Here is an 11997-nt window from a genome sequence, read left to right on the forward strand (position 1 = left end):
TGTTCTATTTGAAAACATGAGTAAATAAGAATAGTTTCTAGGAATATTGAAAAGTTTTGTGCCAGTATGTTCTCAAGCATATTCAGTGTTGCAGAGGGAGACACGGACCTCTTGGTGCCCACTCTGTGGTTAGCCGGGATGTCGACAGTGTTGGTTGTGGAGTCGTGTTTGACAGCCAGTCCCAGGTCGGCGATAACTGCAGTGCTGTTCTTTTTCACCAAGATGTTCTTGGACTTTATATCTCTGTGAGCGATGGCTGGTTTTCCTAAAACACACACACACACACGCACACACACATTTACAGACACATAAGTCAGGCTCTTTTCAGCTTCATAGGTTCAAGAAATAACTGAACCAAAATTAAACCTGATCTACCGAGACATGTTTGGTGTCCAGTGGTTGCTTCTTTAGTTCTTTAATACTAGTAAGGCTAACGTGGCAAAAATGTAAGAGAAGCTTGCAAACATGCAAGCTGCACGTCTAAATCGTCTTAAAGACATCGATGAAGAAGTCTGAAGTCATTCAAACAGTAATATAGTCGCTGTTTTTGTGATTTTTTTTTTTTTTTAATTATTATTAAATATTTCTTTAAAAGCGTATTTTATCTTCTACCATACCACGCCACTGTTGAATGCTCGATTCTGATTGGTCAGAAGGTGTTGATTAATTTTTTATAACAGTAGCTTTCTATCTATCCATCTATCTATCTAATATATATATATATATATATATATATATATATATATATATATATATATATATATATATATATGATATATTTATCAAAGGAGTCTTCATTATCAGCGCTTTTTAACAGTCGGCAAGTTTTCCATCACAGGATAGTACCATGAAAAGATATATATATATATATATATGGAGCCCCTCCTAAGTAACTGCTTATACCTTGTATACAAGAGCTGTACTCATGCAAAAGCAAATTTATCTACAGCACTACAGTGATTAGCCCAGTGTGTCAGATTCACACAGCTCATCTTAGCACTATGTTCTGTCTGTCTATTGCAGACAACTTACTGTAACAACTCGCTAATATAAGCAAATGACACAAATTCATATCCCTGTAGATTTCTCCAGACTGGCAGTTACTCTAATTGTCTCCACTATGTGCCATGTCTTTATAATCACATCACTTCTTTGCTCTCAGACTCCTAATGGCTTCTTGTTCATTTCTAAATCATTACTGTTATTTAATGCTAGCGCTTTAAACCTGATTAAACCTCGCACTCAGTCTCTGCATGTTTCACATCATTTCAGCTCATGTGCAAAAAAGCCAGCTGTGAATGAACCATTACAGCCGGTCCTCGAAGCTTTTCGAGGGACAATTAGGAGCTCACTTAGTATGGAATTAAATATGTGCCAAAAAGTAATGAACGTAAATTTCAAAGAAATGGACAAAATTATACAGTGAGAAAGAAGACAGTCTGAAACTGAACTCAGCGGGAAAGATTTACCACGGTCTGCGAATAAACAGCGTTCTTTGTTAACACTATTCTAAGCTTCGTTTACGCTAATCGTGTCTTACGAGTGCGCCGCCAGAGTTGTGTCGTGTAAACGTGAGTGGAGACGGATGCAAGTGTAGTTAAGAGCTTTATTAGAAGAGAGACAGGCATACATTTCCACAACGGAAAGCAAAAACATAGTCAAAAAACAATCGGCAAACGGGTAAACTAGGCAGAACAAGAAGCAGAAATGCGGAGATGAAAACACGATCAAAAACCATGGGAGGAGAAACACAATGATCAAAGGCTCGGTACGGGTCGGGCGGAAAACACAGAAACACACAGTACTTCGCCCCAAACAAAGACACACGAGGGGTTTAAATACTGAGCGTAATCAAGGGTAAAAGATCAAAAGCTGAGACACATTAGGAGACAACCAATAACATAACAGGGGCGGAGACAGGACAGAAACCAAAACAAAACGTGTAACAGTAAACAAAGTCCATGTCAAAAACTGCTGAGCGTGCTGTTCGCGCTCAGTGCGAGGGGAAGTCCGCAATTGGATGGGCTTAACAGCGATTTACTCTCATTGGCTAGTGAGATTCGAATCGACAGTTTGAGTGTCCAGCTGAGAGGGAGGATGAGGCCGACACTGATGACAACGGTGCTTCATGCAGCTCGTAAAATAGTCCTATCAGACTACCCAAACCTCAAATATTAATTACGAACTAATATTCTGACTAAGTAAGCAAGTCATTTCCACTACAAAGTACAAACACTATAACTATACAGAGAACCGCATCCAGAACGCTCTCCAAAATTCACGCCGCTGAAGTCTCTACTTCCAGGGAGCCAAATCTCTCTAGCCAATGAGAGTAAAGCTCGGTTAAACCCGCCCACACGGGAGGTTTGTTCCAGAATGGTGACCGTAAACTCGTGGAGCGTAAACGAAAACTTTCAATGAGCGTGTAAATGAAAACTCCGGCGGCGCAAAACGAAGCTAAGGAAAGTGTTAGCAAAGAAGAACGCTGTTCATCTGAAGACCGTGTGAAATTTTTGCCACGGAGTTCACCGTTTTCAGTTCCAGAGTGCTTTTCTTCTCATTGTCTAATTTTGTTCGTTTCTTGAACAGTTACATTCAATACTTTTGGCACAAATTTAACTCCATAACTTAGACCTTTAGATATATACACTGAAATAAATCAATTAATACATACATCCATAACATATACACACGTCAAAGCTGTCACCGTTTCTAGAAAACGACATTAATTCATCCCATTCCATCTATAAGTTGAAACATTCATTCAGTACATGACGGCTCTATGTTACTGCGCTTGATTATTTTGTTTTTTTTTTAGTTTCAAGAAAATCAGCTTCTGGGAAAGCGCTACGACAACAACAACGATATTAAACAAATTGAAATGACCCAAGAGAAGTGACCCAGAGGATAGTTATGGTAATCAAGGGTAAAACAGCGGTCTAATCTAAGAAAGCTGCTATTCCGAGAAGAACGAGCGGATTTATCAGAACTGATCAACTGCTAAGCTGAGAGTGGGCCAGGGATAAATTTGAGCCATGGGGACAGAACAAGCTGTGAATCTTCTTCTTTGGCCATCACCACCAAGTCACACTGGCAATATATTGAGGATCGAGAGTGTTAAAACAATGTATAACTAGCTAGGTCTGTAGAATGTAAAGGAATATTTGAGCAGCATCATAATATGTCGTTTTTCAAATTACATACCTCTTTCAAAAGTACTTTAAAATCATTTCCAAGTCCCATAATAGCAGTGAAACAGACAGCTAAAATCACAAAGTGCAAAAAGTTGTATGAGGGATGCTGTCCAAGTAAGAGCAATTTCACCTTCAGCCATTTCATTATTCTGGTAGAGCCAGACTCCTGAAATCACAATTTAAGCATTCTAAATGGTAAATGGTCTGCACTTATATAGCACTTTTATCCAAAGTGCTTTACACTGTGTCTCATTCACCCACACACACACACACACGGTAGCAGAGCTGCCATGCAAGGCGCTAACTTGCCATCGGGAGCAACTTGGGGTTCAGTGTCTCGCCCAAGGACACTTCGGTATGTGGAGTCACGTGGGCCGGGAATCGAACCGCCGACACTACGATTAGTGGACGACCCGCTCTACCACCTGATCCACAGCCGCCCCGCCCTATCCTATCCTGGGGCTTTTGCCCTATACAATTCTGGGGCTTTTTAAATAAGTGCACGCCTGATGAGTCACTTCCTGATGAAGCGGTGTGGCATTCTCAGAGGAACAGAGACAGGCCAAAGCGAGAAGCAGCATCGAGTGCTGGCTCACCCTGAGTGCCGATGATCTCCATGTGAAGGTGAGCCAGGCCGCTGGCAATGGACAGTGCAAGGACGATCATGCCGTCCACAGATACCGTATATCTGTTTAGGTAGTCAAACAGTGAGCCGTGTTCATGATACTCCGACACCAGCCACAGCTGAGTCCACGAACCGTTATCTACACAAAGAAAGGGACAGACACACAGAAGCATGATCATTTTATTTATTTATTTTAAATATCACTCTGACAAGTCCATTTTGGCATCCTAAATCTCTCTTGGGGAAACTTTAATTGTTATATGCACAATATAGTAGCATTCAAAATAAAGGACATTTAGGAAGTGAAGAACCTTCAACGATCCAAAGAACCTTTGAGGAACCTTTATTTTTAAGAGCACATGAAGCAACACTGAAGAGTACATTTATTTAGAAAGATCTTATATAGACAGGCAGCATGGTGCTGCAGCAGGTACCATAGCCCCGCCCCCTCACATATCCAGGGTCTCTTTTGGTACTAATCTTGAAGTTGGAATTCCTCATCGGTTGTTTGGATTAGTAAAGGTTTTAGCTTTCTAAAGAGATTCTACTTTGAACCGTTTCTGAAAGGAAAACCCTTTATCGTGGAATTCTACATGGGAAGCCTCGAAGGGTCCTACCTAAACCTAAACGGTCCCTAAAAGTACTAACTGGAACTTTTCTTTCGAAGACTGCATATAGAGGGGGGCAGGTGGCTTAGTGGTTAGCACGTTTACCTCGCACATTCCGGGGTTGGGGGTTTGATTCCCGCCTCTGCCCTGTATGCGCAGAGCTTGCATGTTCTCCCCGTGCTTCGAGGGTTTCCTCCGGGTACTCCAGTTTACTCCCCTAATCCAAAGACATGCGTTGTAGGCTGACCGGCATCTCTCAATTGTCCATAGTGTGCGAGTGTGTGTGCAATTGTGCCTGTGATGGGTTAGGCCCCCGTCCAGGGTGTCCCCTGCCTTGTGCCCCGAGTCCCCAGGCTCCCCTGCGACCCTGTGTAGGATAAGCAGTATGGAAAGTGGATGGATGAATGAATGAACCACACATAGTTGGTGCTGACCTAGTAGTCAACGGAAAAAAAGTTTGGGGAAAAGAAACAGTCTTAAAAAGTGATACAGCTTAAACCTTGTAACACTGCGATTTTGATTGATAAACAGTTAAAGCTCATTTCCAGCAAGCCTTTTCGACACTGTCCGTGCGGATAGCTATTAATACGACTGCCTACACGTTATTTCCACTCTACGCGCCCTGAAGACCCGCTGCAGCTGTGCATCAGATCATCTCATTTCTCTCATTAAGAGCCCCTCTACAGCAAATGAGTGAAATAAGTTGGGTAACATGCTGACGAACAGGTCCATCAGTGTCACTGTATGGTATGAAGTAAACACAAGCTGGGCTGCATGAAAGGTATTGAGCTACAGATAAAACCACTTGCCTATCTGAAGGGAAGCGAGTCAGATGTCAACTACATTGGCTTTTTTATTCCCCTATCTATCTGATGTAGTCTTTAGACTTCTAGCTATTGGAAACAGCATACGTCCAAAGTTACTACCTCTCAAACGTTCACTAATAAACTCTGAGCCACGGTGCTATTAAATGCTCAATTCTGATTGGCCAGAATGTACTGAAAAATGTTCTATAACAGTACGGCTTGAAATGTAGTTCTGTCAGCAAGGTTTACAGTAATGAGCTTCTGTAGTCACATTCTACACAGGGACAGGGGCAGAGGATGGAGCATTTTTGTGCCTTGTGGTTTCTTGGTCACATGACAAGCTGGATTTATTTTTGTCTTATTAACTTCAAGAGAAAAAAAAAAAAAGGTGCTATAAGTGATAACAGGAACTAACTTGTTTTGCAAACATTCCACAACATCAAACATAACTATAATAGTAATCTTAATTTTTTTAAAAATGACATTCTTTAATAAATAAATATGTTTGGCTTTGGTATAAGAGGAATAAAACAGTGAAGAGTGTATTATTATTGAAGAATAATCACCTTCAGGGTTGTGACAGTAACTCCACTTCGTGCCATGCCTCATCAACACCCTCTCGTCTATTTTTATTTTTCATATAGCAGCATGAACTTAAGAGTTTTATTCCTTACTTACATTTCTTAAAACTCTTTGTGTGTGTGTGTGTGTGTGTGTGTGTGTGTGTGTGACTACCTTTGTTATCAGCTGCGATGAAGCCCAGGATGTTCTCGTGCCGCAGCATGGTGGTCTGGTAGATCTCGGCCTCGCAGAACCAGGAGCGTTCATCTCGGGAAGAGAAGATCTTCACAGCCACATCTTCTCCTCGCCACTTCCCTCTCCAGACCTCTCCGAAACGACCCTTACCGATGCTCTCCTGCAGCACTATGGTCCGTGCTATTGTTCTCTGTACCAGCAGTGGCAGCCCTGAGACCCACACATACCCACTCTTTTTCAGTCCAAATATATATTCTGCTGATCTACAGCACAGCACATCAAGATTGCAGAACCAACAGCTAAAAGAACAGGAGCAACCAAAACAGCGTCTATTTTAGTACAACTATAATGTATACATTTATATAGTACATCACTTGTTATAGGATGATGAACATTCAATAGGACTGGCATGTGTGTGTCCAGGCTGTTGTGCCACCGAAAAAGTAACATCACTCAGCTGCTTAAGGAAAATCCCTCATAAACCCTTGGAGATTCATGGGGTTTTTCACCCTATTATACGTTATATGGCCAAAAGTATGTGGACACCTGACTATCACACCCATATGTGGTTCTTCCCCAAGCTGTTGCCACAAAGTTGGAGGCACACAATTGTATAGGATTTCTTTGTGTGCTGTAGCGTTACTGTAGTGGAACTAAGACACACAAACATATTGAAGCATGACAATGTCCCATGGTTTGCCAAGGTTGGCGTGGAAGACCTCGAGTGTCCTGCACAGAGCCCTGACCTGAACCCCACTGAACACCTTTGGGATGAACCGCAACACCGACTGCACCCCAGGTCGTCCCTTCAGTACCTGACCTCACCAATGCTCTTCTTGCTGAACGATCACAAATCCCCACAGCCACGCCCCAAAATCTAGTTGAAAGCCTTCCAAGAAGAGTGGAGGTTATCATAACAGCAAAAGGGGACTAAATCTGGAATAGGATGTTAAAAAAGCTCATATGGGTATGAAAATTTTTTGGCTATATTGAGTTTTTTGCTCCAAGTACATTTTGCTTACAGAGTTTGGAGTTAGGGCCAGCAATGTAACGTCCGCAATAATTACAGCAGTTGCGTATTTGTAATAGTACACAAACTTGGCACCCTCCTGAAAGATTTAACCATAAACCTAAGGCTTTAGTATAAAGTCCACAAATAAGCATATAATAATACTTAACTAATGCTTTACTAATGATGAATTACTACATACACTAATCTTTAGCACATACATATACAGGTATACATTAACAGGTTCTGTTAATTAATATCATGACTTACGCAGTATTAATAAGGATCATTTACTAGATTTTGTGATATATTATAAATACAAATGACATATATTGTTAACATTTTCAGCTTTGGTATGAAGCACAAGTATGGATTCAGTGTGATAGTTCCCACTAATTATTAGCACCTCCATACAAAATTACTCTTGTTAGCATATGCAACAGCCCTTACCATGTGTTTGAAAGGATCAACCTCCTCTGAGAGCTTCATTACACCCATTTTCATAACTATGATCATGTTGTCTGAAAGTAAGTTGTTAGTGGTAGTGGCTTCAAACTGCAAATTGTCCCGAGTTACTTAAACTAACCTACGTTGTATCTGTTAAATCATGTCCAAAAAAAAAAAAAAAAATCTTTATTAATACTGCATGTCATTATAGTATTTCACTGAATTAGGTAACATTATTTTCATACTAATGTTAGAGGCTATGTTTAATTCTATGTTTTATTAAAGCTGTTTATTAAATCTTCATGGTGCTCTGTCTGTCTGTCTGTCTGTCTGTCTGTCTGTCTGTCTGTCTGCATTTCTCTCTCTCTCCTTTTCTCTGGTCTCAGCTCACCTGATCCCGAGCCTGAAGTGCTCAAGTCATAGATCAGTTCTTTCAGGCATTTCTCTGATGACACAAGACTCTGGTCGTCCAGAGGCTCCTCTGGATCCTGGTTTCGGCTCTTACTGTGCAGGCAGCGCTGGTTCCGGACAGCACACACGCCCAGAAACACACCAACACACAGCAGGCAGGACGGCACCAGGATCATAGCTGATAACTCAAGCCGTCCCCAATCAGAGTCCTCAGCGGATGTTTCTGTAACACACAAACACACACATACACACACACACACACACACACACAAGGTTGCTGCTGTAAGTGGTATTAGTGAGGATAGCAGGGGGCGCTCACCCTGCGGTCTGTGTGGGTACTAATGCCCCAGTATAGTGACAGGGACACTATACTGTAAAAACAGCACCGTCTTTCCGACGTTAAACCCGAGGTCCTGACTCTCTGTGGTCATTAAAAATCCTAGGACACTTTTTGTAAAGAGTAGGGGTGTAACCCCGGTGTCCTGGCCAAATTCCTCCATTGGCCCTTATCTATCATGGCCCCCTAATAATCTCCATCCCTGAATTGGTTACATCACTCTCTCCTCTCCACTAATAGCTGGTGTGTGGTGGGCGTTCTGGTGCACTACGGCTGCCGTCACATCATCCAGGTGGATGCTACACACTAGAGGTAGTTTGAGGAGATTTCCCACCTATACAATGTAAAACAATTTGAGTGCCTAGAAAAGCGCTATATATATATATATACCTAAGGAATTATTATTATTATTATTATTTGTTACATTTATACGTAGAGATGACTATTAGACTTTTAGACTTATATATAGTAAAAGCTTATGAATGCTCTTGACACATTCATATGGCTACAAGAACAGATAATAATAATTCATCCACCAGGGGTATTGCACCCTCTAGTGTTGGCTTCCTCTAAGTGTCAGCTTGACTGCCAGGAGGTTGTCATAATTAGTTCAGCAGTGTTAGGAGTGTGAGCATGGAGCCACAAATGATCTCATTTCGCCCAGGCAGTGCGAGAGCTCCTTGGTACGGCTGGAGTCCGAGAGAATCAGAACCAACTGTGAAATAGCTTTTGTATGTGAAAGCAGCCTTGGTGGAAAAAAAAAAAAAAAAAAAAAAAAGATCTGTGCTCTAAAACCAGGGTTTTCAAAAGTCACAAGTCACAATGGACTTACTGATTTCTCTCTTCAGTACATGACTACTGTAGGGTCATAAGTACCCCTCACGAAGGGCTGTTAATTAGATCACTAATTGTATCAGGTGTATTAGAGCAAGAAAAAGTGCAAGACAGGGGGGTTCTTCAGGACCAGGGTTGGGAAGCTGTGATTTACAGGTCAGACCACAACAACAGCGAATACACAGAGTGTCTGAAAAATCAGGAACCAATGAGAGTACCAAGAAGTTCCAAGAAGTGCTAGGCTTTTAATCCAAAATTAATGCCAACGTATCCATAGTATAAATCCCATTGGTTCGTAAGTTTTCGGACACCTTGAAGTAGCAATTTTGGACTTAGATGTTGAGACTTTGTACCTTTTTACCTAAATTCACTTCATGAAAGTGGTAACATCAATACTACAGGATTATGGTATAGTCAGTTCCAGAATTATTGGCACACTTGCTAAATTTTCAATCAAATGGCTAGACAGAACATTGGTAATTGTTCATCATATGGTGGCAAACAATAATCATGGGAAAATGTACATTACATTACAGTACATTCATTCCATTTAACAGCCGTGCACTACTTATATGTGACTTTATATGTGAGTTTCTCATCATTAGTGGTCATTATTGTCATGGTCTTTAACTGTAAGTAAAAACTGTATGAAATCTGTAAACATTATATTTGCAATATTGAGCTTTAATAATGGCCTGCATAAATAAGTACAGCATGGCTGTTTGACCAAAAATGGAAATAACGTATGTATGTAATGTACATTTTTCCATCAATGCTGTTTACCAACAAATAATGAACAATAAGTAGTGAATGGACATTTGACTGAAAACAAAAGTCTGACTTTTTGCACAATACTGTAGGTAAAAACATTTTTTTTAATGTTAAAATATATGAGAAACAAATAAGGAACAACCGGAAACAAGTCAAACCAGGAAAGCAGTCAGAATTGCAAACTGATGAAATCCTCACAAAGCAGAAAAACAGGAAACAGGTGAAACTAGTGTTCAGGTGAGTAAGAAAGTCACAGATTCTGTACTGGATAAGTATCTGGACAGGGAGCAGGGGCTTCTGGCTTGGTGGTGGAATCAGACGTGACAGTGTAACTGATGCATGTCTTTATTTTTATTACATTTTTGAAGGTCATTATGAGTGTCTAAGACGTCATAGGCATTTCTTAACGACTTCCTGTTTGCTTCGGGTATAAATATAGTCTATAAAGCCGACTGTCATGTAAACAGGGACTGGAGACGGATGCAAGTGCAGTTAAAGCCTTTAACGAAGAGAGGCAGGCAGACAAATCCAAAACGTAGGGCAAAATCATGGTCGTAAAACAGGCGAGGGGTCAGGCGTTCGGCAAACAGGCAAAACACAGCTTAGACGAGAATAGAGAAACCGAAGACAAAACGGGTTCAGAAGGATTCAACAAGGAACAAAGGACAGGACGGCACGGTAGAGCGCTGGCGGCAAAACGCAGAAGCAATACTTCGCCCAGAACAGACACGAGGAGGTTTAAATATGCAACTAAATCAAAGGGCAAAACATAAAAAGAATAATGATAACACGTGTACCGCATGATAACCAATAACAAGACAGGGCGAATGTTCCGGCGCTCATCACGAGGGGAAATCCGTGACACCGGTAAAAAAAAAAATAATTATTGCAATTATCCAACATATGTACATACCATACATAAAAGCACACCTTAACCAAATAGATTTTAGTTACAGAATAACATGCTTTAAAAATGAATAACTGAATAATAATTAAATAACGCAAGTTTAAAAGATTAACTGGTCGCTCTCAGATCTTAACAGAACTCTAAACTAATGTTTTATTAGACAGTCTGTACACGATTTTGTGTTGTTTTCTTGTGATCGTCGCTGGCAAAAAACGCTTGTTTTGCTGTGGCTTTTTTTCCAGAAGAGTTTTTTATTCAAACTGCTCGAATTGGTGAAATTGCAATCGCACGGAATTGTCTTGCACGGCCTTTCGCGGTGATTACTCGTCGGTAAACGAGAACTTTTAGCTGTACTCGTGTTCAACGCACGTGAATCGAAGAGGGTTTTGACTGAATGCACTTTGTGATGATGTTACCTGATGCGTCTTGGCCGAAAAATCTGCGGTCAGTTTTAAAAAAAACTGAAAGCTCCTCTGAATATTGCCGAGTTTGCGTGATTCTGCGTTAATTTCTGCGATCGCAAAATCCCGAAGGGACTTATTAAAGCCATGGCAATCATTTAAGTCCATTAAAAATGCATTAGACACTGTCTTTTGTGTGCTACAGGTGCCTAACGAGAGCGATCAAGATTGCTACCTTCTCCAATTAGATGTAAACTGTTTCCAATAAAACAAAATGACAAACATTTCTCACGTCACTGATGTGGATTATTACTGAACATCTAACATAAACCCATGACTTAATGTTTAACCTAAAATGCTACGATACGGTATTTAAAAACGTGCCGTGCTTCCTTTCAATTCAGTGTTGCCATGCCAGTTTATATAATCGTGTTCCCATAATCCCCGAGAACGTAAAACATTACGAGCAACAGGCTTTAAAAACGAGCGCATTCAGCTGTCACGGTACACCGTGTCTTCTGACGTGATTTTATAGCTTGTTTTTATGGCCGAGACAATAAACACACGTGAACATTACCCAGTCCTTACCTTCTTTTAGAAAGACTTTCAAATGAGTAATTCTGTCCATCAGAGCCAGCTGGGACTCTCTGTATCGTTTTACATTCATAATCAGTTGTCAACGTGTAACATCAAACATTTCAATGACCAAGAAACAATACTTGCATATCAGAACAGAACAAAAAGCTGCACCTGTAGGAGATGAACAAACGGATTCGGCAAACGTGAAAAGAATTCGGTGAAAAGAAAGCACTGTTTAATGGATGGAGTCTCTTTTACACACATGAACAGCTCTTTTCTTCTTTAAGCATTTTCTGTCAGAGGCAAATGATG

General features: G+C 40.8%; 1 protein-coding gene across 3 annotated transcripts in view; it reads right to left on the reverse strand.

The window, feature by feature from the left end:
* LOC108266932 (activin receptor type-1C) overlaps positions 1-11997 on the reverse strand; it is a 45549-nt gene that overhangs the window by 12454 nt on the left and 21098 nt on the right. For all 3 annotated transcript variants that reach the window (XM_053680592.1, XM_053680593.1, XM_017470766.3), the window contains exons 3-6: positions 7837-8079; positions 5969-6199; positions 3791-3958; positions 109-265 (exon numbers count right to left, since the gene is read on the reverse strand). In XM_053680592.1, the coding sequence (XP_053536567.1) occupies positions 109-265; positions 3791-3958; positions 5969-6199; positions 7837-8079 (799 nt within the window). The remainder of the gene's footprint in view (positions 1-108; positions 266-3790; positions 3959-5968; positions 6200-7836; positions 8080-11997) is intronic.

The sequence above is a fragment of the Ictalurus punctatus genome, chromosome 6, assembly GCF_001660625.3.
Source record: "Ictalurus punctatus breed USDA103 chromosome 6, Coco_2.0, whole genome shotgun sequence".
NCBI lineage: Eukaryota > Metazoa > Chordata > Actinopteri > Siluriformes > Ictaluridae > Ictalurus > Ictalurus punctatus.